At 38.3% G+C, this 26,754-nt stretch overlaps 1 protein-coding gene across 13 annotated transcripts in view; it reads right to left on the bottom strand.

Moving 5' to 3' along the window:
• PAM (peptidylglycine alpha-amidating monooxygenase) overlaps positions 1-26,754 on the bottom strand; it is a 209,872-nt gene that overhangs the window by 8,887 nt on the left and 174,231 nt on the right. For 7 of the 13 annotated variants that reach the window (XM_039543593.1, XM_039543598.1, XM_039543599.1 and 4 more), the window contains 9 exons: positions 26,195-26,503; positions 19,163-19,292; positions 13,390-13,506; positions 12,691-12,763; positions 11,919-12,126; positions 11,006-11,206; positions 8,686-8,804; positions 3,153-3,252; positions 878-931 (listed from right to left, as the gene is read on the bottom strand). In XM_039543593.1, the coding sequence (XP_039399527.1) occupies positions 878-931; positions 3,153-3,252; positions 8,686-8,804; positions 11,006-11,206; positions 11,919-12,126; positions 12,691-12,763; positions 13,390-13,506; positions 19,163-19,292; positions 26,195-26,503 (1,311 nt within the window). Of the gene's footprint in view, positions 1-248; positions 318-877; positions 932-3,152; positions 3,253-8,685; positions 8,805-11,005; positions 11,207-11,918; positions 12,127-12,690; positions 12,764-13,389; positions 13,507-19,162; positions 19,293-26,194; positions 26,504-26,754 lie in introns of all 13 variants that reach the window. The other 6 variants (XM_039543600.1, XM_039543604.1, XM_039543601.1 and 3 more) reach the window with 3 other exon arrangements.

Genomic DNA, 26,754 nt, shown 5'->3' with positions numbered 1-26,754 from the left:
TGTTTCCTTTTATATCTAAAGCTGGTGCTCTGAATTCTGCCAAAGAAAAATAAGTAAAAATAGTACAACTACAGTCCATTAAGATCCCCCAATAACCACACGCTTTTTTTTTTTAAAGGGGAAATTATTACTACTTCTGTATAAGAGACTTGTGCAATAGACTATTATAATTTTAAAATAATTCCTCTTCATCTACCTTAAATCATTATTTTACCCTCGTCAACCTTGTGCCGTATACGTTTCTTTACCTGCCTATTTTAAGTCCCTACATTCTTTTGATTCTTTTCTCTCTTTGAATTCATTTTCACCCTGCTATTCTGAAAAAAGGGGAAAAAAAGTAAATCTGGAGGAACAAATTTGAGCAAAAGAAAATGCTTTATATCATCATTAATAATGTAACCAGCACTGTCAATGTGCTGTACAGACTCTAAACAAAAAGAAAATGGAATCAACAGCTATTTCAAATATGCTACTATTTTTTTCTGGATAATTGAGACAACTACATAACACAACTACTTCTGCATCTAACAGAGCTGATGCAGATGCTATTCTGTGGATAATGGAGGGTCATATAGGACAGTCCACTGGGAAAACTTCTATGACCCAGTTTTTACCAGTGAAGTTGAAGTGTTTGATTCCACTTCACTGGTAGACCATAATATCAGGTCTACCAGCAGTGCAACATGCTACCCTATGTCCCTTCCCATGCTGGCTCATTGTAACTCTGAACTATAGAAAATGACAGCGAAAAATTTAACTACTGTCAGACTAGTTAGCATTCTCTCCCTGATATTTTCTGGCAAGAATATTTACAAAGAACAGTACAGCTTTCCAGTACAACTTTGGTATGCCCATTCTCATAAGGAATCTGACTAACCTTTTATTTCCTGCACCTCGATACCAGCCTTTTTAACTGATCGATGCTCCATTTCTGTAACACAAAATTGCTCTTCAGGCCAAATGACATTTTAGAAAGACTCTTGACATCTTTACCAAATGTACAATCCTTTAGCAAATATCGCATTGTGTCTGAATTTCACCAAAGAGCGTCAAATAAATATCAATAGCATCAGAATCCTATAAAAGCATGAGGGTGATTCACAAAGGCAGTTTTCAATAATGTCCAACTCCTGTGCCACAGAGTGGTTTTGTGGGCCCATAAAAGCTCATCACATCTCATATGATTAACATGGTTGGAGTTAATTAGTAATAAATGGGACATTACCAGGGGAAAAACCTAAACCCTGGAGGAAGGTGTTGGGGATATAGTAAGTAGTACTTTGCCATTAGAAGCTTCATTGAACCTATACCCCGGTATGGCATTTGGGGCACTGTGATACTGGAGGTGGAGTCTTTCAGGTGAAATAAATAATCCCAGGTTCACTTATTATTAAAAATCCTATAGCACTTTGCACAAGAGTTGGGGTATTAAATCTAGTGCCTTGGCCAAATTCCAGCATAGCAATTCCATTCTGCCCACCCAAAGTTACCTCTGAAATTCCAGGGGACATTATTATTCACTTCCTGCCCAAAACTGTGTTGCAGCTGCTATACAACATGAAACAGCCACCACATTCTACCTCAGAAGTGGCTGTATTTCATCAGTGGATGAAGTAATTCTATACATGCAGTTTGCAATATGGTTTATAAAGCATTTTGAGACCTTCATGGATGAAAAGGTTTTAAACAACAAAGATAACTCATTAAACAGTAGAAGTGTCATCCTATCTGAAAAGGCACATTCTGAAAGATTTTACTAGTTCCAATTTCTTAACACTATTTAGGGGAAAGAGGAGGAGGGGAATCAGTGTCTGATACTATGCTAACATGTGGTCTTGGACAGGTGGGTGAGGACCAGTTTAACAATGTTACCATAAATTAGATGCAAATCCCATCTACTAGATCTGGGGTCTGCAACCTTTCAGAAGTGATGTGCCGAGTCTTCATTTATTCACTCTAAGGTTTCGCGTGCCAGTAATACATTTTAACCTTTTTAGAAGGTCTCTTTCTAGAAGTCTATAATATATAACTAAACTATTGTTGTATGTAAAGTAAATAAGGTTTTTAAAATGTTTAAGAAGCTTCATTTAAAATTAAATTAAAATGCAGAACCCCCCGGACTGGCAGCCAGGACCTGGGCAGTGTGAGTGCCACTGAAAATCAGCTCGCGTGCCGCCTTCGGCACATGTGCCATAGGTTGCCTACCCCCGTACTAGATGGATATCACTTGTAGTTATTATAATTCTATACTTCTAAAATATAAACAAAGTCCCTCTCCTCAAACCTCTTAGCCAGGTTGACTGAACTTGTTAGTTATGTGTTTTTATAAACCTTAGCTGTTCCCATCTGCCTGTGAATGAAAGCTTGGATGTCCTTTCTATTTGGAGTTATTCTTCGTAGGAAGAGACATATCCAAACAGACCAGTGGTCCATCTAGTCCCGTGTATTGTTACTAACAGTGACTAGTACCACATGTTTCAGAGCAAGGTGCATGAAATGTAACAGCTATGGAACAACCAGATCAGATGGAAAGTGGGTGGCTTTCTACATTTTATTCATTTTCATCCTATCTAACGTAATGGTGGATTATATTGTTATTTCTAGAAAATGCCTAATCCATTTTTTAATTCTGCTAAATTCAAAGTCTTACTCAGATCATATTCACCTCATACTCCTGAAGTCAAACTGAGTATAACAAGTTGGGAAGTATTCCCAGTTAATGGAAATATAACAACCTCTAAGTAAACAGAGGGCATTGTCAACAAATGACACATTAAAGAACTGGAAAAAATTAATCTTTAAATACATACAAATGACGCAACAAAAAAAATACTCACTGGCATATACAATTTCGTATGAAGCTCTCTGACAAATTAGTTAATCTGCCCAGGATTCATATTTGATATAGACTGGGAATTAATGTTACAAATGAATGGTAAAAAGAGCAGCCAGTTTTTTGCTAAACATTCTTATTTTAAGCAGTGAAATGTGAACATGAACATGGAAAAAGAAAATTCATCTGTTTAGCTAAAGCAATGAATCCAATCCTTAATTACTCAGGGGACAGACAATGGACAGGGGATGTCAGTCACTGAGAACATGGTTTCAGGGAAGTGTCTTTTAAAGTTCAAGTCAAAACAAAAGCAACATACTTTCTGTGGAAGTGAACTTCCATACTGTTTTGGCATGAGCATCTCCAACGTACACCGTTTTGTCTTCTGAAGCAACAATGTCATGTGGCATCTCAAAGCTCTGTCAAGATAAACAGCCACAAATCACTTCTAAATGACTACACAATGAATTAGATCACAAATGCAAAAGGCCTGTTTAATCAGAAATTTGAGATACAGAGCCAAATTTAGCTCTCATACAATGGGAGCTATAGCTGACGCTGGTGCCACCACCCCTTAAAAGGAGAGAAGAGACAGGAATTACATCTCCAGGGGCAGTAGTTATTGTCATGATTTATAGAGAACTCAACATGCCATACATTGTGCAGACAATTCAAACCTAGTGATTTACACTTTTTTTCCACAGTCCATTTTTGTCAATATTTTGATTAAAGATTTAAAGAACTGAATGTGGATATTATTGTGCTACACAATTAAATGAAAAGCTAATTTGTTTATAAATATAGTAGATGGACAAAGGGGAGGGAAAGTGGTGAATATGTATAGCCATCACATAAGTAGAGTGCACATATATTTTATAGACATATATATGCACTAAAGTAGAAGCTTTTTATGTATAAACCTCCACATATTTGTATAGGCAACTGGCATTTCCTAACTTTTGAGTGCTTGACTTTACAACCTTGATGATATTTTAACGTAGGTTTTTGGACATAATATACTTCATCACTATCACAGCTGTAAGCATTGATACAGAATCACTTACCCGCTACTAATTCTAGCAAGGTGCATACCAAGTGGTTCGTTACTGCCAAAGCAGAATAAAATTAGTAAACTAAGAATTGGGCCCAACAGCTGTAAGCCAATAATATTAGTTTGCCTTCTTTTCCATAAGGTTTCCATATATTTTTCAAGTCAGCAACTGTCTCAATTACTGCACATTCTTAGCAGCATGGAAAACGCCAAACCCCTTCACCGCCTCCCTATTTTCCCCCCACACCCTCATGCAGTCTTTCGAGGAATGAGAGACGGGAGTGAAGAATGAGAACGTTTCCCATGTGTTTGGGAATAAGAATCACGAGGCTGATCTTGTCTCCTACATGATAATGCATAGTGATATCCACTATGTCATCAGGCCTAGCTAATTGTGTCTGAATATTTGAAATAAACAATTATTTCTGAATATTTTACATACTAATATATTATCAACTGTTGCAAACAGCAGCATATTTAACTCTTGGAATAGGTGGACGAAGGGCTCCTATGTTAGCTAGGGTTGCCAACTTTCTAATCACACAAAACTGAACACCTCTCCCCGCCCCATGCCCCTGCCCCTGTGCCACCCCTTCTCTGAGGACCCACCTACACTTGCTCCATCCCTCCTCCCTCTGTTGCTCACTCTCCCCCACCAGGCTGGGGCAGGGGGTTGGATGTGGGAGGGGGATGCGGGTCTGGGATGGAGCCGGGGATGAGGAGTTTGGGGTGCACGAGGAGGCTCCGGGCTGGGGCTGAGGGATTCAGAGTGTGGGAAGGGGTGCAGGCTCTGGGGTGGGGCCAGGGATGAGGGGTTTAAGGTGAAGGAGGAGACTCAGGGCTGGGGGCAGGGGTTTGGAGATGGGGCAGGGTGTGGGCTCCGGGAGGAAGTTTGGGTATGGGAGGGGACTCTGGGCTGGGGCAGGGGTTGGGGTGTGGGAGAGGGATCAGAGTCCTGGCAGTGCTTATCGTGGCTCCCAGGAAGCAGCCGCCAGCTTCCTGCAGTCCCTAGGTGTATGGGTGGCTAGGGAGGCTCCACATGCTGCCCTCGCACCTTCAGGTGCCACTCCCGCAGCTCCCATTGGTCACGGTTCCTGGCCAATGGGAGCTGTGGAGCTGGCCGGACTTTTAACGGCCCAGTCGATGGTGCCAACTGGAGCCGCCAAAGTCCGTTTTTCACTGGGCATTCCAGTCGAAGACTGGATGCCTGGCAACTCTAATGTTAGCATGCTGGCAAAAATTTTAACTCCTAGCTTCATGATGTTGCATAATTTACTAGAGCAAATATTAATAAATAGGTTTTTGTGTCAGATAACATACTGTGCAAGACAAAGCAAGGTCAATATCAAAGCAAAGTCCATCTCGTAGCTTCAATCACTAACCAATTCTCGTAAAACCCACAGGTAGTGTTTTCTGCAAGTGGTAATCTCTTCCAAGTTAAAAAGAATGTGGGAGGAGGATGGGGGGAGGAGAGGGAAGAGGCTGAAACAGAGGGAAGGAAGAAATAATAAAATTGGACATTTGGCCTTTAATCTGCAGAGATCAGTCTCTTCTTCTGTTTGGCTTTACACATCAAATTAGTTTCTTGGCTGGAACGCTATCCTTAGTGTTTGTAACCTAGTTAAATGAGGGACTTCCACGAGAAGCAATAAGCTGCTGTGTGCTGAGTAAATTCTAAGGCAGTACTTATGTGCTGTGCAATTTAAAACTCGTTTACTTAGGGGAAAATGGAAAATTAAATAATTTCTATTTTCTGTTGAAACTACTATTGCAGACTTTTCAGCAGCGAGCCTGATAACTGATTTTAGCAAAGCTTTTGATTCTGTCTCCCACAGTATTCTTGCCAGCAAGTTAAAAAAGTATGGATTGGATGAATGGACTATAAGGTGGATAGAAAGCTGGCTAGATTGTCGGGCTCAGTGGGTAGTGATCAACGGCTCGATGTCTAGTTGGCAGCCAGTATCAAGTGGAGTGCCCCAGGGGTCAGTCCTGGGGCCGGTTTTGTTCAACATCTTCATTAACGATCTGGATGATGGGATGGGTTGCACCCTCAGCAAGTTCACAGATGACACTAAGCTAGGGGGAGAGGCAGATATGCTGGAGGGTAGGGATAGGGTCCAGAGTGACTAGAAAAAATTGGAGGATTGGGCCAAGAGAAATCTGATCAGGTTCAATAAGGACAAATGCAGAGTCCTGCACTGAGGATGGAAGAATCCCATCTGCTGCTACAGGCTGGGGACCAACTGGCTAAGTGGCAGTTCTGAAGAAAAGGACCTGGGGATCAGAGTGAACGAGAAGCTGGATATGAGTCAACAGTGTGCCCTTGTTGCCAAGAAGGCTAATGGCATATCGGGCTGCCTTAGTAGGAGCATTGCTAGCAGATCTAGGGAAGTGATTATTCTTCTCTATTCGGCACTGGTGAGGCCATATCTGGAGTATTGCATCCAGTTTTGGGCCCCCTACTATAGAAAGGATGTGGACAAATTGCAGAGAGTCCAACGGAGGGCAATGAAAATGATTAGGGGGCTGGAGCACATGACTTATGAGGCTGAGGGAACTGGTCTTATTTAATCTGCAGAAAAGAATAGTGAGGGGGGATTTGATAGCAGCCTTCAACTACCTGAAGGGGGGTTCCAAAGAGAATGGAGCTCAGTGGTCGCAGATGACAGAACAAGGAGCAATGGTCTCAAGTTGCAGTGGGGGATGCCTAGGTTGGATATTAGGAAAAACTATTTCATTAGAAGGGTGATGAAGTACTGGAATGGGTTACCTAGGGAGGTGGTGGAATCTCCATCTTTAGAGGTTTTTAAGGCCTGGCTTGACAAAGCCCTGGCTGGGATGATTTAGTTGGGGTTGGTCCTGCTTTGAGCAGGGGGCTGGACTAGATGACCTCCTGAGGTCTCTTCCAACCCTAATCTACTAACACTGCCCTCAAGAGTCAATCCCCCTTAAAGCTGAGACAGTTTCATGAGTCTTGCACTGAGGAGCTATCAGCGCAGGAGCAAGACTCTTTAGAGAAGCAAATGTTGTTCCTGCCTTACATGCCTTTTCCAGATATCTTTCACATTGTTCAAAATACAGGAATCAACTGATCTCTCATTGGACAAATATTCCCATCAATGTAGGAATCCCATCTTCTCTCTCACTCTTCAGCTTTAATTCATTGTCTTTCGGACTAATTTGGGAATTCTTATACTTCCAAAGAGGTCAGTCTTAGGAACCCTATTTAGGATCAACTTCCTATTCACCAGCAAGGAAACAACTGTCATATCAAGCCTTTTCTGTTCCAAGTGAGTACACTGGAGGCCTGAATGAAAGGGTGAACTAGTTCTGTTGGGTTCTGAAAGTGATCTATTTCCTTAGAACTGATCAATATATCCTTAACCTGAGAATCCCAACAATGATCTGCTATACATAGAGAAAAAAGTCACACTAAATATACGGGACTATCAACTGATATGGGACAATTATCTTCAGTCTCCTGAATGGGGTGGAGAATGATGCAGAAGGAATGATATAAATATTAACTACACGCGTCGGTGCAGTTATCCTGTGAAATCACTAATAAATATAAGATCTCTCTCCCCCATGCCAAACTCTTTTAGGTAATTTGTCCCTTCCTAAGGGAAAGGATGCAGATGAGTGTTTCACTTGCTTTTATTTGTAAGAACCTGAAAAACGTTTTTGTATGAAGAAATATTGACTTCGAGCTTAAATAGCTTTCATTCATCTACATCTCTGAAGATATTTCTGGGAAAAATAATTACATCTTTTCACTACAGGATATTTCTGAAAGTTGTGCAAATGGTTTACTATGCAAGCTCAAGAATCAAATTTTCAGCAATCCCCTTTAAGTGTGCATGAAAAGTTTGCCAATATAATTAAGGAAGTCAGCTGCAAACTTTGTCCTGATTATCAACAACGCCCCCCCTCTCAAAAAATAAAAACTTCTCCACAGTCTTGTAAGGTCTTTCTCTGCCTGGAAACACTAGTAACACAAAAATTAAAAAAGCATAAATTACTGTGTGGCATGTTTCTAAACAGGTTTGTGTAAAACCATGAATGTTGGTTTCAAGCCAGTTTATTTTTATTTATAGAATTGTGTATACGCGCACAGCAATTTATGAATACTGAGAAAGACAACATTTGGCACAGCTTAAAATAGGATTGCAACAAATAGGGTATGATACACACAATACTGGCAACTTCTGACATCCCTTCTTTGATTTACACCAGGCTATGAGAACTTTTAGTATATTTAAAAATAACTTTAAATTACAATATTACTTGATTGAAAGTTCGGTATCCCATAGTTCTACACTGGTCTTCTGCAAGGAAGGCATGTAGTCACATTATATAAATTTATATCCCCAGACAGGAGTACTATTACTGTTTATATTAGTATATTATTACTGTATAAAAAATAAGAACAACTCTGGACCTCTATTCTTTCCTTAAACTAACTTGAAAGGCACAGCTCAGTTTGGATAAGTCACTCATTCTCGTCTCTGACTGGCAATATCCACATGGTAATTTAAAATGTCAGGTGCATAGTGTCTACTGAACCTTGGACAGCTGCTGTATTGAAACTTGTATTGTTCTGGGGCTTCACCTGATCAACAGTGTGCAAAGGATGCCTTAGAGTATATGAAGAAAAATTACAATAAAGTACAATATAATACAGCAACCTCAGACCCTGGAATCATCCTGCTAAACATTAAAGTTTGTATGAAGTGTGAGGGAGTTAGACATCAGTGTACCCATGTGCTAAATCCACCAAGAACACTGTGAAATACAGTACCTTTCTAACGGGAATGAAAGTGTCCATTATTTCTCCAGTGGAAAAATTCATCATAAATCCTTGCACTGGTTCTATGTCTCCAGGATACGGCATTCCATTAACTGCAAAGAGCAGACCACCTGCAACAACAAACATTCATTAGTGACCGACAAATTATTTTCTTCTATTTACAAAATAGCATAAGATGAAAAAGTTGTCTCAATGAGACAGAATCAGAAGCAACTATAGAAGAACAAGAGCTCCAGACACAATGAAACATTTATTTAAATTGAATTAGGGAAAGTTGGAAGCTGTGTAAACCAACAGGATGGAACAGGAAAGTCCTCCTAGGGAGTTTTCTGCACATCACCAGATTCAGAATGAATAGAGGAAGGGAAAAAGAAATAAAAAAGAAGCATATTAATTCCCTGGAAGTTTGAAATCTAGCAGAAATGAGCTGGAGCTCTTCCCTGAAAAGATATCATCTGTAAGCATGTAAAAAAAAAAGAATCCTCCTTCTTTACCCTTTTTTACCTTTTAAGCTTAATTTAAACAAACAAAACAAAACACCCTGTTTTCATAGAATCATAGACGTTTAGGGTTGGAAGAAGTCTCACGAGGTCATCTAGTCCAACCCCCTGATCAAAGCAGGACCAACCTCAACTAAATCATCCAAGCCAGGGCTTTGTCAAACTGGCCCTTAAAAACCTCTAATGATGGAGATTCTACCACCTCCCTAGGTAACCCATTCCAGTACTTCACCACCCTCCTAGTGAAATAGTTTTTCCTAATATCCAACCTAGACCTCCCTCATAACAACTTTTGTCCCTGCAATGGGCTGGTTTGGTCAGGACTGTCAGAGTAAAAGACACCAGCTGGCACCCTGTTCAGAGTCAGGGTGACCGTGTGTGAGAATGATCACAGATGGAGTGTCCGTCTACTATAATGGCTAATTGGCTACTTCGAAGGGTGCTGTGATGGCAGATTGGTTCCTGTGTGCTCATGTGAGAGTACAGAAGATCCTCTCAAGCCACCATGCCACTTGGCATCCTTGCTTCCAGTTGTGTCCAAGACAAACAAAAACACCCTTATGATCAGGTTGGTTGCTTCAGCACTTTTCTAGAGCTTTTACACTTCCAAATCTCTGAACTGGCTCTTCAGGAAGCAGTACGTCCTGTTTGTGATTGACAAGAAGTGCTGTTTTAAGCATGGTGGATTCTCTCCCCCTTTTGGTTTATTCTTTCTCCTGTTTTCCCCACCTTTTTATTTTAATTCCTGTTTTCTATTTTCTACTTCCTTCTCTGGTTATTTTGCTCTAATCATGGTCATCTTCTTTTACCCTCCCATTTCTCTCCTTTCATTCCCAGAAATGCCTCTCTTTCCTCATGCCTAAGAAGCAACACATGCCCATAATTACAGCACAAGTAAAGTGATGAATACAGATTTCAAACCTGGTATAGAATATGAAACTGTTTAAAAACCTTAGAAAGTATTAATGTCTACTGTTTGCTTTGAATTTCCAGGCCTCAGAATGTAGGTGGTACATAAGACATCAAACTGGAGGGTTTTTTTTGTTTTTAAATAGTAGCTGAAGAAGAGATATATATACCGCCACAATCCAAACATCCCTGAACTCTGGATCTAACTTTTTACTTTGCTCCCAACATAACTATACACATTTGGCTACTAAATTAAAAAAAAAATCTTAAGTTTTGATATATATATTTTAAAAAAGGTAATAATTGGAGATATACCAATCTCCTAGAACTGGAAGGGACCTTGAAAGGTCATTGAGTCCAGCCCCTTGCCTTTACTAGCAGGACCAACTACTGATTTTGCTCCAGATTGCTAAGTGGCCCCCTTAAGGATTGAACTCTCAACCCTGGGTTTTGCAGGCCAATGCTCAAACCACTGAGTTATCCCTCCCCCCAACAAAAGCAACATCATCATGAAATAGTTTTTTATTCTCTGATTTTTATTATTGTTCTCTATGAAATCTGACAATTTCTTTTCCTGCTGTTTGGAAATATTTTTTGCTGTTCCTCTAATGGAGTTTGTTATTTGACTATGCAACCACGAAGGTAAAAAGTGCAAATAATATTGCCTATTTGTTGGCATTACATTTAAGGAGGCTAATTTCTTCATAATTTCTCAGGAACGGAAAGGTAGCTTTTTCCCCAAAAATTACACAGTTGCAAAAATCTACATGATAATTTTGAAACAGAACAAATTTTTGGCCTCAGATATATGATAGTCTCTCAATGAAATAATATTGTGTGTTGAGATATCAAAGTAATTAAGCATATATTTTAAATGTGAAGAACATGAAAAAAGCAATTACCTGGAACATATGAAACTGCAAATAATTCTGTTCCAAACAATTTGTGTTTGATTTCTCTTGTGAATTCTCCAGTTTCTGACCTAAAACACTGAATTCGTCCATTTTCCCTGTCTGCTACACACAGCTGACCAAACTCGGGTACCAGTGTTAAGCTGTGAGGGATTCGGAACTGGCCAGGTTTGGCTTTGCCTACTGAAGTCTCTGCAAAAGAAAATATCCAATACATTCACAATCTGAAATAATCATCTTTGTCTCGAAATAGTCTTATTCTAAATTGTGCAATATAACTGTGGGAAAAATAATATACATGTTTCTCATTCTCGTTTTCACCAAAATTTTAACACTAAAAGTAAATGGAGTTACTTTCAATTTAAACCACTATAAATGAAGGGGAAAAAAATCAGGCATAAATGTTTGTACTGAAGTTACTTACTTCACCATAAATGCTTGGCAAAGAAAAAAGTTTCATATTTAAACAGGGATTTAATTATTTACAAGAACTGAAAGGACTATGTCAAAGCTTAAGTAGAAGTTACCACACCTCAGAATTTTAAGTTCTTATTCAAGCAATTAAAAAATATGTTTATGAAAACAGAGGCATTTTATTGATAACCAAGTAAATTCATGTGCATAGTTGTTCTGGAAGTGTCTGGAAGACAGACAGTTTTTTCCTTCCGCTTTTTAAAAGAAGGTGTGTTTAAAAAAAAAATCTACATATCAGTGTATAGAACTATGTATGATGGTATTCAAAAGATAAGAAGGCCCTGATATCCAATCAGGGCCTGTAAGCATTACTGTAACAGAAATCAGTAGTAAATAACCACAGTGAACAATCTTACATAAGCTACATTTAATAGTTCATGACCACCGCAGTCTCAGTAGCTTTTTAAACATCAAGAGCCTTAATCAGTACCTTCCCCCCACTGCATGATGAACATTCCGTTTGGAGAGAACACAACAATTCGGCTGTTACAATAGCCATCAGACACATAAATGTTGCCTGTGACTGGATCCACGGCCACGTCGGTTGGTTGACAGAAGTGATTTTTGTCACTGCCTGGTTGCAAAGACCTTCCCAGGATCAATAAAGGTTCTTTATCACGTACTCCCAATTTGAACACCTTTTGTAGTCAATGGAAAACATAAGAGATTTCAAGTTATAGAAAGTGATGCATGATAGCTAGTCCAGTATAATAGTGATTGTTTAGGGAAAGTATATAAATCTTCTCTATAGAAAGAACATTTTTACATGCAAATTTATTTTATTAGGCTTTTTATATACATATTGCTCCAATGAAGAAATCCATCATCAAGAATGTAATGGTGTTGATTCTGGAAAAAATCTGCATAAAATATAAATCATCAGCAATTTCAGCCAGTGAGGTAGCTGAGCACTGAATGCTTGTCTGTATGGGGAAATTGAACAGCATAAGTTATTCTGCTATAGCAAAGAAATATTTTTAGAATTAAGTCACTGTTATTCCACAACAGAGTGTCCATAAAAGATTTAATTCTAGAATAATTTATTCCGCTATAGCTACTCCAGTGAATTTGCCCATATGGACAAACCTTTAGTGTATATCTTAACAGCCACAATGTAATAATCTTATCAAGCCTTTAGCAAAATATAAAAACTAAAAGTAATGAGATCACAAACAGTACTTCTAGAAAAGCATTACACATACCTGATGGAGAGCTACATCAGTGACCCAGTAGTTACCATCTTTATCTATACTCAAGCCATGTGGTAAATAAAATCTGCAAACATAAATTTAAAAGAACTGCATTTTAAAAAAGAAAGTGATGTGGCAGATACTGTTATGATCCATGACCGGTCTATTATCTATGTTAGCATCTAATTTTTCCCCAAGAGCAATTCAAGATTTTGCTCATCATCTACAAAGCCCTGTGCCCCTACTACTATTTAAGATCCTGAGATACCTCTATGCCCCATTGCTGCAGTCAACTGGAATGCTCTTCTTGTCAGCATACAAGGTTCAAGTCATGAGCAGCTGGACTTTCGTGGTAAAGGGCCCTAAGCCCTCATCCTCACATTCAATCCCTTTTGCCAACAAGGGCAGCCTTTACGATGCTGTGCCAGACGTGTTTGCTCCATACAAATTTTTGTTAATTTGGGTCAGTAGATGAAGAGTATTGATTGTTAGGGAGTGGATGGAGGCAATGGCAAAGTTGGTTTTCATTCATTGCCCGCTGTTGGCAATACTGGTTGATTTTTTAATTTGGTTATAAACGAAACCAGATGTGAAAGAGATGAAATGTGACATAAGTCTCAGAATAAACAAATATATGGATTAAACTCTTCAGGATGAAACGTCGTATACAAAAATATCAAAGTTTTATTAATAAAAGTAAATACAACTTACAGATTTTTGCCTGTGGAATTAAGAACTTCTGCATTACTTGGGTCTATTACAAGAATTGTGTTCTGTTCAATTGGTCCAAGTCCTCTTTGTTGGTAAACAAAGCTACTGTCAAATGAGCTATAAAGATATATTGAAATACAAAGTGAATACGTTAGAAGTTTCAGTTCACAAGAAAGATACATAACTTATAGCAGAACTTTGTAGACTAATAAGGGAAAACACCTAAATTTTGTAGGTTTTTGTGTATCTTCTTATACTTCTGTATTATCACTGAAGCCTTTTGGATGGCAGCTCTTCTCACGGATATCATGCCCAGTGACAGTCAATGTGTGTAATCAAAATGAGCAGATACAACCAAGACAATCCTGTATTTTCAATCATTGTTAAAAAAGCAAATTTCAGCTTCACTTTTTATTTTCTTTGCAATGACAGAGATTTTTTGTTGTTTCATGCCTCTCTGGGTACTTATGAAGATAGTTGCCAAGAAAGTCTTAAACTTGAATTGTTAACAAACTATGTTAATTTATGTACATTTCCTATGCATTTTAATATTCTTGCAGGTGTTTATTACACTAACACCTGCTTTCTACTTTCTTTTTCTACTTTTCAGAAAATTATTGGTAGAAAAGCATGTCATACTATGTACATGTCCCCTTTCCTTCAACTGCACCCCCAAAACAACTTTAAGTGTACAGCAAGTAAATTCAAGAACAAGCAAGATTTAGTTCTGCCATCTCAACTTTTAACCCAAAATTTAGGGAGCTAAGTTTTCTTATATTCACAGAAGGCATAGTATGAGCCACTTATATGAGGTCTAATTTCTACATGCTTAACCAAGAAGAAAGTATTAGTGTACTTATCTCTGTCCATAAACTGATTTCAATAAGTGCTCCGCATTCAAGAAAGCTAAGCACTAATGGTATGTGCATATAAGTGGAATTCTTTGAATCAAAATTTTAATCTAATTAGGTGTAAAAATATTATTTAATTTTTGACTAAAATGTTTGAACATACTTGAATTACTACTACTTTTTTTTTTTAAAGCAGTTTCTTAGTCCCTACTGAGTTCAATCCAATTGTGATCAATACATTTTGGTAAAAAGGAAGGTACTTTACAAAGCTTCAGACATGGCTGTGAATAAAACTATTAATACTCTATACATTACAGCATGAGCACTATAAATATTTAATGTTCTGGGGAAGTTATCTGTCCACAGTTTTCTATTTGGGAAAGTGATAGACTACTCAGATCTGTCTCACATCCATTGATTAGTTGGTTGATTTGTTTATTAAGTTTATGCACAAACCACAATTAGAAAATCTTTAGGGTTATATTCCTGTGTCATTAAAATGTACATCATGCTATCACCTGACACTACTTGTTATATCATCATCTAGGTTTTATTTTTTGAAAGGTACCAATAAATCCCTTCCTTTTCTTATGAATGATGATGCACAGGATGGCAGATTCTAGAACATTCCTCTTTTCTTTCATCCTAAACTTAGGAGCTAGAGCCCTGTGTATGGATGCAGGGTAATTACTATTCAGTCATTGATCAAGACACAGGCAAATGAATGACAGATACATGAGATGGATTTAAGCCGCAGGCTGCAACTTTATTTAACACTAGGAGGGGCGTTATGTGTCCTGTCTCCTATTCTCTCTTATCAGGGATTTAACCAGGTCCAGTGCGATGTTCAGGACTCCCACCATACAACCAATAACTCAAGGCACATCTGCCTGGGCCTACACCCCCATCCACACTGCCTGGTAGCTATTTCCTGCCTAATCCATTTGTTAAAGCCACGGAGCCAGTTGTTAGCCCCTGCATCTGACAAATGCACTTTGCTGTCCCTAAAAAAAGCTCAGGCCTAATATATTATACATCACTGTGTAAGATCATGGAACCACGGAGGTTTGACTTTCTTCTGTTTAAATTATTGCGGGGGGGGGGGGGAGGGGGAGGTAGAACAGAAATATGGATCATGCTGGCTAATACTAGGTCTAAAATCAAACCCATGAGGCATGATATTTAATATCATGCTAGTAAGCTCTTTGTTTATTCTCAGTAGACTGATTTTGCTGGCAAGCACGCTGATCTAGGATCTGAGTACATCTGGAGTCCTCCATGTTATGCTGGTGGATCTAATTCCACCCTTCATGTATTTCCATAATTACAACCCCATCTCCTTTGCTAGCGATGTTGCTGATAATGCTAATAAAAAAAATCCACTATTGGGAAGTGCAAAGGGCTTGTCTCTACGAACACTTAGTTTGTGGCAAACTGGTGTGTACAGCTATTCCCACAGTAGTCTGTTGTGCACAGAATACCTGGGGTAGATCCTGCTGCCCAGCATTACAAGTTCTGTAGTGCATTTTGATCTACCCCTTCTTTGAAACAGGAATAGTTCAATGCGCCTAGGGAACTTTTAATGCATGGTAACAGAGTCCACACAGATAATTAGTGAGTGTACACCCCAGATAGCTACAAACTAATGTTGATACAGACAAGCCCTGATACTATGATGAATCAGGCATCTACTCCATCAGAAAGCAGATAAGCCACCTTTGCAGAGCACCTGATTTCCACTGCCCTAGAAAGCATAGCTCCAGAGCTCACTTTCTGATTAGTTGTAACACTTGGCACAGTATTTTAACTTCACATTTCTAGCCTTTGCTAATTAGGAATGCAGCTTTGAGAGGCATTCAGACCACAGCAGTCTTACAGTTCAAAAATCTGATTTAAATCCTGTATTATATACACCTCTACCCCGATATAATGCTGTCCTCGGGAGCCAAAAAATCTTACCGTGTTATAGGTGAAACCGTGTTATATCAAACTTGCTTTGATTCACTGGAGTGCGCAGCCTTCCTCGCCACCCCCGAGCACTGCTTTACCACATTATAACTGAATTTGTGTTATATCGGGTCGTGTTATACCAGGGTAGAGGTATATTTTATAAAACTGTAAAGACACTCACTTGATCAGTTACATAACTGACTAAACAGTTCTAATCTTTTCACTTTGAATAGCACATACTTTATAAAACAGAAAAAGCAGTTCTGCAGTGATCACACAAACAGGGTATTTGATTCATTTAAGAAAAAAATGTAAAATCACTTCAGATTCACTGAAGGAACAGAGCAATTTATAAACTAACCCTGGATTATAGGGGTTAGCATTGTACAACAATATTAAACTGCCTAGTTTAGTGTTCTAAAGCAGACTGAGTTTGCATTATAAGCCATACAGACCTTTCACTGAGCTGCATTTTGCTGTCTGAGGAGACTACTTTTTATAGCAAATATTAATAATACATTGGAACCATTTGTGCAGTGCTAAAGCACTGCAAATTTGTGTTTGCTTCTTTCTATATAGTATGCTGGTGAAGCACTCAATCAGTGAAAATGGATTAAACCCCAAGGCCAAGAATTCATCAAATTTATGATTTGATGAAGGTTATTATATTCAATTAATGGCTTTGCACATTGGCAGCCAATCATAAACATTAACTTAGTTAAGACTGATACTGAATTGTGTGTGTTTTCCCGCTTTGCTTCTTCTCCATGTTTCTTCCACCAGGCACATCTAACTCTGCATGTTTCCTTCCCAGTTCCCTCGTCCATTTCTATTGTTAAGGCTGACCACACTTCAAATGGGCAGCATCCAATATAACGAATATGCTACATGGAGCAGAAATTATTTTCTGACAGAAACATGTCTTCAAAAGCTGAAAAGGAATTTTAAAACTGCTCCATACATATACCAGACACTCATGATCATCATTGGTGGGCTCAGTTTCCAGTTGTGTGTTTTGGACTCGGGCTGTATATATCACAATTGCCAAACTCTCAGAACACAAATTTCAGAAGTGACAAATGATGATAGGAGTCACACAGTAACAATAACTGCCAATTATTCTGAAATGTTTTTGATTCAACTTTTTCTTCAATGACACAAAAACCAACATTTATGTGCATGTGTGGGAGGGGAGATGAAAAGAATCACTTCAATACAAACTCAGAGTTGAAACCTGAATAATATAACCTATGTATGCGTCACCCTTTCAAAATCACATAGTCCATGTTTATATAAACTTCAGATAGAAAGATCACTTTGATATACTGCACAAGAGACTTAAAAGATTTATATCTTAACCATCATAGTAGTCTATTGGCTAAAGCTATAATCAATGTACTGTTTTCATTACAGGGATAAGAGACTGCTTTCTCAAGCAAAGAAGGCTGTAAAATAATCTATCAAAAAGTACAACCTTTTAGAGAGACTACTAATTATGATAAAACTAAATTTCACCACAAAGGTTGAAACAAACATACTCTTAAGTGTCATGTTTATGTATATGTAGAACAGGTTACTCGTAAGATACAGTAAGCCATGTTTAGTAGAGATGCTGTGTTTCTTTCTTCTTCCTGAATGTTTTAGAATTTATCCATACAATTTTAATATATAAATAAAAAAAAGAGATAGTTACATATCCCTTCAAACAACAAAATATATTAATATATTTTCTGAAACAAGACAGAGCAGCCATATACACAAACACAATTTAGTTCTTCATTATCAGTAAGGATATGATTTAGTCACGGAGGTCACGGATTCCCTGACTTTAACTAACCTCCATGACTTCTTCGGCTTCAGCCCCCATGGCAGCAATGGGGACATCAGCCCTTGTGGCTACATCAGAGGCTGTCAGCCCCCCACAGCTGAGGCTGGAGCTTTCAGCCACTACATATGCGGCAGAGGCTGGAGCCCCCCAAACCGGGTGACAGAGCTCAGACTTCAGTCCCTCCCTCCCTATTCTTAGTAAAACTCACGGACAGGTTGCAGGCTTCTGTGAATTTTTGTTTATTGCCCCCGGCCTGTCCATGACTTTTACTAAAAATAACCGTGACAAAATCTTAACCTTAATCATCAGTGCAACTGCCTTAGAAGTCTGAATAAAACTACTTTTCATAACAAATTAGTCTTTTTCAATGCAGCAAACTGATTGCTGCCTCCTAGTATTTCTAAGAGACACTAGCCACCATGACTGCATTTTGTTTACCTTGTTTGTGCACCACTATCAGTGATATCAACTGTAAAACACATACTTCTATAGGCTAAATTCTGTTCTCAGCTGCACGCTTAAACTGATTTTAACATCAGCCCCATGTCACGATTGCTCATTCAGGGGTAGAATTTGGCATGAAAGACAGCGGATGGGATTTTCAAAGGTGCTTAAGTAACTCATCAGCACCAGTCCCACTGAAAGTCAGTCACTCAGACACTTTGGAAAATTCCATCCAGTGTATTGACTACTTGTTACAGGAGGAACTAGCTTTACGGTATGTAATACCAAAATAGTGGTTTACTTTTTATTTTTTTAATTTCTCATATATTTTGCTACAAATAAGCTGCTCTTACTTTTGGGATCTCATTTTATTTCTCCCTTAGACCCCAAGCACTGGAGAAATAGCAATTTTCAGAGTCAGAAGTTTTATGGGAGCACAAAAACACTGTGAAGTTTTATCAAATTAGTGGATCAAACTTGTTTTGGGGAAGCACTACGTGACACGCTAGCCTTCTCTTATTGTTCTAAAGATCTAGTAACTCTGGAGACTCAAATCTGTGTCATCTAACCATTCACTCTCCCCATATCTAACTATTGTAAGCAGGAACATTCTATGTCTATTCCCTGCCTAAAGGAAATATGTTGAACAAATAGCATAGTCAACTATTTAAACATACTACTTGACAGAAGATCCACTTACTTTCTATCCCACACATGATCACCCCTGTGGAAAATAACCAGGTTATTTTTAGGGTCCAGGGCCAACCCAGAAACCTGGCCTAGTTTGAGGTTTACTCCAGGCCAGTCCACAGCCTCTTCTATGTGGAAATCTAAAAAAGAAATTCATGCAGTATATTTATGTGAAAATATGAAATCGGTAGAAAATTCACTGATTTATGATAGAAGGACATGCACATTTCCTTACATGCAATATTTCTATTAAATGTGTTACCATTTGATTCCAAGCAGTAATTTTCTTATGATAAATATATATCATGCACAAGCAGTGGCATCCTGAGCTATGAAAAATGACAGAAAAATTGAGAACCTGCCTTTGATTTTATTCTCTTCTCCATCTTAATAGCATATATATGCACAGAATATTGTTTTATTATCAATTGTATATGTTCCTAGTACACTGAAATAAATGAATAAAATATACACAAAATTGCTATCTCGAATAATCAGCATATATAGTTTAGAGATAATTCTATTAAAAATACATTAGTTTGGCATTTTTCAAAAATATTTTAATGTTTTCCAGTTTAATTTTAATGAGAATGGTATCAAAAGTGGGTGACTGAGAGCAAGTAGGGCAAGCCTATCATGTTTTTCAAAACAAAAATGTTCTATAACAGACACAGGCAGGGAAGAAATAAGCAACACAAAAGAAAAACAATGATGTGGCCCGAACAAACTAGCAGTACCTTTCAGGATTTACTTATGTGATTTTGGGAGTCAATCACCTCCTTTACCTTGTATAGTCTGCATAGCCTGAGATCACATATTACATAGTGCCAACTAATTTATTGATAAAAAGAGCTAGATATTATTATGAAGTATCTGAAAAGACCTAAAAAATGGTGAGGTGGGATAGGGAAGAAGGGAGTATCTGTCCTCATTTATCCCGTGACCCATTTTACTTCTGAAGACATAAATATCTGGCAATTTTTACATAACCCAGATCTGATTTTGACACTATACATCAAAAGCACAGTAATAGAACAAGAGAACATTCTACTAATTTGAGTCAGTCTCCTTGTTTGTACCAAAAAAGACATATGAAACTAGGAGAATTAAAAAAAATAATGGCTTTGGCCATTGTGGGTTTTTTTTTCTTTTACCTCAAATTTTCTGCAGTAACAAAATGATTTCAGTACTGAAGATTTTTTTTTGAGAGGGCTGTTCCACCTTGTTCTTCAAGCAATGAAATTAAGTGAATCCAGGGACTTCTTGGCCAAAACAAAATAATTTAGAATCGCCTTTGAAATCCTTATGTCCCAAGATCTAGCATTCAACCATCATTTGAGTACTATATTGCCATCCCAATCCAGGATGGATTTAGAGTGTAACACACTACCAAAGCCATTAGTAACGACAGCTATAATCTCAGAGTTAGTCATTATGATTTACACTTCCAGTGGTGGTATATACACAATACCTATTTTCAAAAATGTGATGTAGCATTTTAAATTTGTAAATACCAGAGACTGATGAGTCTCCTGTATGACCCATCACACTACTTGCAATAGCTTGCAATGATTTTGTTGCCTGAATTTCTGAGGGTAGCCAGCAAAGCATACTCCATGCAGAAACCTGAGTTATGTCCTTCAGCACTGAGGCAGCGGGATCAAGAGTGCTTTTGGTCTTGTGGCCATATTGTTTGGTGTTCAATATTGTTTATTTGTCTACAGACATGCAATAGGAAAATAAATTGTATTTCTGTATGACAACTGCTTCTCTAGAGGAGTATGTTTTTAAAATCCAAGTCTTTCTATTTTTATGAGAGGAAAAAGTAAGTCACTTGTAGAACGAGATAATCAGATCTGTGAAACAATATCTATTGCATGGCTTCTGAAAAAGAACAATTAGAACATACAAGAACAGATCCACAGGGCAATGATTTGCCATAGTTTACATTTAATTTTATTTGCAGTAATGCAGATATTAAATCAAAATATGTTATTGTAAATACCCACTTTTAAATGTAATCTCTGAAGTCATTTGATCAATTCCTTCTTGCAATTTTGAAGGGAAAGATCACCCCATTACAAAATATTACAGCTGGATTTTTTGTCATATAGGAAAATGGTAAAAAGTTTAATGAGTCAGCATTATATTAAAAAGAATACCTTAACGGCAAATATTCACAAAGCAACACTTCATGATGTGCTGGAAAAGTTTCTGTACACATGAACAAACAGAGAATCGCCACTCATTTTTTCACATAAAAGTTTTTCTTACTTAACAATATTTTCTATAGGGAGAAGGGGAGGGCAAAGGGAGATGACAGGGGAGGCTCCTCTTTCCCCAAAGGGCTTGAGTTAATTTTCCTCTCTCGTTTTCTGCATGGTATAGTTTCCCCTTGGGCTGCTGAAATCAGAACCCTGTTCTGCAGACTAGGCCACTGAGAACAGCAGACTGAGGAAGGAAAATAAAAAATGAAATATAAAACTCTTCCTTTTGTTTTTTTTCTTTTGCAGGGTAGAGTGAGGTGTCCCCTAAGCCCTTCTTTTCCTTCTCATGCTTTTTTCCACTGGTAGTGTCATTAAATTGAGCCTGAGGGAGCTCAAGGTGAAGAAGGCCCCACCCATACCTGTCTCCTGCACTCTCAGCGAGATCTATTGCTTAGTCATAGTCACATCTTGATTCCATTTCTTTCCCCCCAAAACCTTGTTCTTTTGGTGCACTGTCACATAATCAAAATCAAAAGAAGTTTAGCATAGCGAGGAAAAGGAAAATAGTAAGGAAATAAGTAACTACACATAAGATTACTGAACTAGATTATAACACAGTTTGGCCAGCCAGTGTGGACAGAGCCAAATCATGTTATAACTGGGTTTAAGTTGATGTGTTCACCTCTAGGTCTCTCTCTGCATAAGCACAAGTGGTAAGCCACTGTTGAAAGGTCTGAGTAGATGGGGTGAGAGACTTTTATGACTTAAGTGTGGAGAAACAAGAAAGAACAAATACGCTATATAGGGATTAAAATTACATAGATCTCTCATTCAGCACAGTTTTTGACATGGCACTAAGATAATAAATTTGATCATATTTGCAAGAATCAACAATTTAAGAGTCAAGGACAAACATCTTGGAGCCTGGTTTTGTCTTCCACCTTCCATTTGCTAGGCGACTCTGTACTTCATCTCAGAAGAGGATCCAAGTCAGAGTCATCGAGATATTCTTCACTTGGGGAGCAGAATCCAAGCAAGGCTGTTGTTGCTCCTGACATGTCCTCTTATGAGATGGGACCTTGTAAAACTGGTAGTCATAAGGGGCTGCAATAAACCCACTGTGGTGGGGCATGAAGAATGAGGGCAGGGCCCCAAAGTTGTCCTTGCCAAGGTTGCTGGTTGAATCTCCTGCTAGGAGTTTCCTCTTCAGGGAGGCTATAATGTGGAGGAATCTTGTATAGACCTCAGAATTGGATGAGAGGTCATCACTATATCTATCAAAGGGACAAGTGGTGCTGGTACCAGTGGTCAAGTCAGTACTGGGGACCAAAGAAGGTCCTGTCATTGTACTGGTAATGGAGGTCAATGGTTGGTTGGCTAGTGAAACTTTACCAGAGAATGTTGTGTCAGTACCAGCTGGAAATACCTCTCTGTACCTTAAAGAACTTTGCATGGGACTGGTGATCATGTTGGTACCAGAGGATGAGTACCATTTAAGATGGTAGTATCGGAGGGTAATAAGCTCTGGGAGGTTAATACTTGTGGAGAGTCTCTTGGTACCCCTCAATAATGGTGATTCAGGCTCTGGATAATGGTGACTCTGGTAATGGTAATGGTGACTTCGGATAGGGACCCCATCAGAGTCAGTATGTCAGAGCTACCAAAGTGCAATTGATGTGCCCTTCAGGCTTGGCTTCAGAATATAGTATCAGTGACTACTTCAGCTGGCTTTGGAGTCCTTGAGTTTCAAAGGCCACTCTAGGTTGTTGGTTCTTCTTGGTGCACGGTGTGGTGGTCTTAGCCGGTGACATGGTCCAAAGGTGATGGGAGCCCATAAAGGGACATGAAGTCTCCTGAGACCCAATGAGGGGGTGACTTTCCCCTTCTCTTGTCCCATTCTGGAGAATGGGGTCTTTTCTTCTTTGAAGGTCTGGGTGGTTCTGTTTGCTTACTGTTGTGGCAGAGATGGTTGCTGAGACTCTCTGAGCAACCAGATCCAAGGAACAAGGAGTGTGAATCAGACCCCAGGCCTCAGAGAGCACTCCATCAATAAGAGTTTTAGTCTGTCCTCCCTTAATTTGTTAGGTCTGCTTTTAAAACCTGGAGAGGACATGAGTCTCTTGGTGGCAGCTTGAATGTCTGTTACTGCAGGGGAAGACCTACGGCAGGTCTGGCAGGGTTTAAATCCTGGGGTTTTGGGCATAACTGTTGCCTGAGGCTGTGGATCAAGGCCTAAGGAAAAAAACAAAGGCCCAGTAAATGAGGAAGGGAAGGGAAGACCCCCCCCTGCCAAAAAAACCCCAAAACCAATAACCCACACATTGTGCTAAACAACAAAAAATAAAGAAACTACAAACGAAAATAAAAAAATAGATTGAGATAACTAGCTACACAGCTTGCTACCTAAAGTACACTGTGACACTCTGTCTCAAGTTGCAGGTGGCTGAGATGGAAACTGGAGTGGCAGTGTCTCTGCCCCTCCCTTCATTTATGTGTAGCAGAGCACAAGGGTGCCTAGGGTGCAGGCACGGACCTGCAGACACTGCTGACGAAAATCTGAGAAAGCGCGCAGGGGTACACAGACATCCTGATATGGAGCACTCATAGGGATATTACTTGAAGAAAAATGTAATGATGTGTGTGTCTATATATACACACAGAGAGATTATTTACCAATTTAGGCAATTTAGGTAAGAAAAATATTGAGCTATAGATATAAAAAAATCAGAAGTAAAATACTACTGAAATTAAAACTTAAAAACTTGAAATTAAACTAATGCTAAATATAAATACTATTAAACAAATAAAACTAAATGAAAGTGGGTCTAGTGCTAAAAAACCTTAAGTGTTTCAAGTTTATATGAGTCATGTACTTGACAACAGGAACTGGCAACTAAGCATGTAAAGTTTAGTGTGATTTTTGTTTTATTTTTGCAGTATCTTCATCTGCAATCACAGCATAGGATGGTACTATTATTTTTTTTTAAACTACATAAATAAAACAATTAAAATAATTTTGCATCCAATGTATTTAGTTGCTTCTTTCCAAACTGAAATCTGCTACTGAGAAGCCACACAATGTTTCATGTTAGTGTGCATAAATACTTTCCCTTCCAGAGAGTAAATGTGTGATTAAAGATTTTTCACTTTATTATAACCACTCTTTTGCCAAAAGATGGCGCTGATAACTTCCTTGTAGTCCAGAATTTCTGTGAATAAGCAGGGCTGTATAGATTTAAAAGGGAAAATAAACTTTGATTTTAAAATATTTAAAGAAAAGATTTCAATTTTGCTTCTCTTGTTTCAAAAACTTCCAGGCAGGTCAACTGTACAAAGTAACACCCCGCTCCCGTCTCCAAAGCAAACAGCCAAACAAAAACCCAAAATGAACCAACCAACCAAACCCTATACTTGCAACCAAAAATATTAACGCTACAGCAATACTGAAAACGAATTGTTGCTTCTTTCTGTAATCAGGACTCACACTAAATGGTGCAGCAAGTCAGCATTTTATTCAGTTCACTGACATTCACCCACTCAATCAATTAAAATGGAAGGTAACTTACTCTAACATTTCTCTTTTCAAAATCATATTTCTTAACCTTCTGGACCTAGAGAATTCATTTTGCAGGAAAATACGTGCTTCTTGGTCATATGGCCTGATTTTTCATACACTAGCACCAGTTGAACTTCACAGTCTTTAATGGTGCTCTTCCTGATTTACACTTGTATATGGGAGAAGAAAATCAGGGCCATATTAGTGAACATTCCTCAACCTTTCCTCCCTGCCTCTCTTGCCAATAACTGTGGCTGTATTTCATTTAAAAGCAAGGAGCAACACCTAATACTAGAAGTCCATATCTCTGGTCTTCTATTAAATATTAAAGCCTGTATTTAGCGATTATTACACTATATTTGAACTGCATGTGAGCAGAAGGCATTCCATGCTCATATTTTAAATTGCAAATAAAAATCAAATGGATGATGAATTATTTATGTTTGTAAGGAAAATGTATTTGGAAACAGCAAGCTGGCTGTTTGCAACATAAAGGCAGCCTGTGATGCTACATCTCACACACACAAATGGCTGCCATGCATACATAACAGATACTCTTCACATGCTGTATTATCTGCCTTTCCACATTAGCGAGACTAAACACAATCAGTATCACAGAGACCACAACACAAGTAAAACAAATATGCTTTTATGGTTTTTGCTGTCATAGAAACCTGAAGGGAATGAGTTTTAATCTGTTAATTAGAGTAGCCAATCCTGATTTGAAATAAAGAATTAAATATTGACTTTCTGGACCATTCCTCAATAACAACAACTACTTTTCTTTATTTAAAGAAAAATAGTTAGTGGAATTACAAGAAATAAAGCTTGTAAAATCTTGATGTCTGACAGGTCAAGTCAGCTGAAAAAAGTCAACGAGATCACCCCCATTAGTCATTTCAAGGAAGCCAGTTGCATAAAGGGAAAAATAAAACACTTTAATTCACTACTGTATCCATGGTTGTTTACTTCAATTTAGCAGAATGCCAAATTAACCACAATTTGTTCAACTCTCAATGTTTCAATTTAACAGCCCCGAAGTGAACTATTTGGATCTGATTATTCTAACTCAATTTTTCCAGTAGACTATAGCCACACTTGATAATGGGAGGGAAAAGTTTATGATTTATGTAATCATGAGAAATGTAAAAAGACAAATTTCATAATTAGATCTTTTTGTGAAATTTCAAGCATCAACTGATCTTCCCTTCAGATTTTGCTAATGTGGATCACAGTTCTTACGTTGCAGTACATTGCTTAAAATGAACCCCTAACCCACCTCCAGTATGTTCTTTTTCCCAGCTTCCCTCACCATGTTGTAAAGAGAAATGTCTGTTCTCTGGTGGCCTCATGGTGGATTCTAGTCTGTGAAATTTGTGAATTCTGTTTCTGGCGAGACTAGTATTGGCCCTTTCATCGTGATTTGTAACCTCTCTGGCATCAAACCAGCCAAGATCCTTCTTTTGGACTACATTAGCAATCTCAGCTACAAGATCTGATTCTGCCTTTTCGGTAGGATTATACTTATGCACATGAACAACATCTTCCCTTTCTCCTAGCAGCTTGGAAATGAGTGAATAGAAATCACCTGTACAGAAAAGAGAAAAGATAAGAGGAGGAGAGGAGGGAAGATTATAATAGTTTATAGAGTTTTCTACAGTTTTAGCAAACTACAGTTTTAGCAAATATAAAAGTATTCATACAGTTATTGGTATGGCTAGGGCACGAAGGAACTGTTTTCAGTCTTTCCTAGATTTGCATGAAGAAAGCCTGTGACACAGAGAGATATCAAACCTTTATCATCTGTAATTTACATAATAATTCCCATTTTTCCTTACA

Source organism: Mauremys reevesii, linkage group 6 (genome assembly GCF_016161935.1).
Source record: "Mauremys reevesii isolate NIE-2019 linkage group 6, ASM1616193v1, whole genome shotgun sequence".
Taxonomy (NCBI): Eukaryota; Metazoa; Chordata; order Testudines; family Geoemydidae; genus Mauremys; species Mauremys reevesii.
The sequence above is the reverse complement of the archived record's forward strand: the minus strand, read 5'-3'. Positions and strand labels throughout refer to the sequence as shown.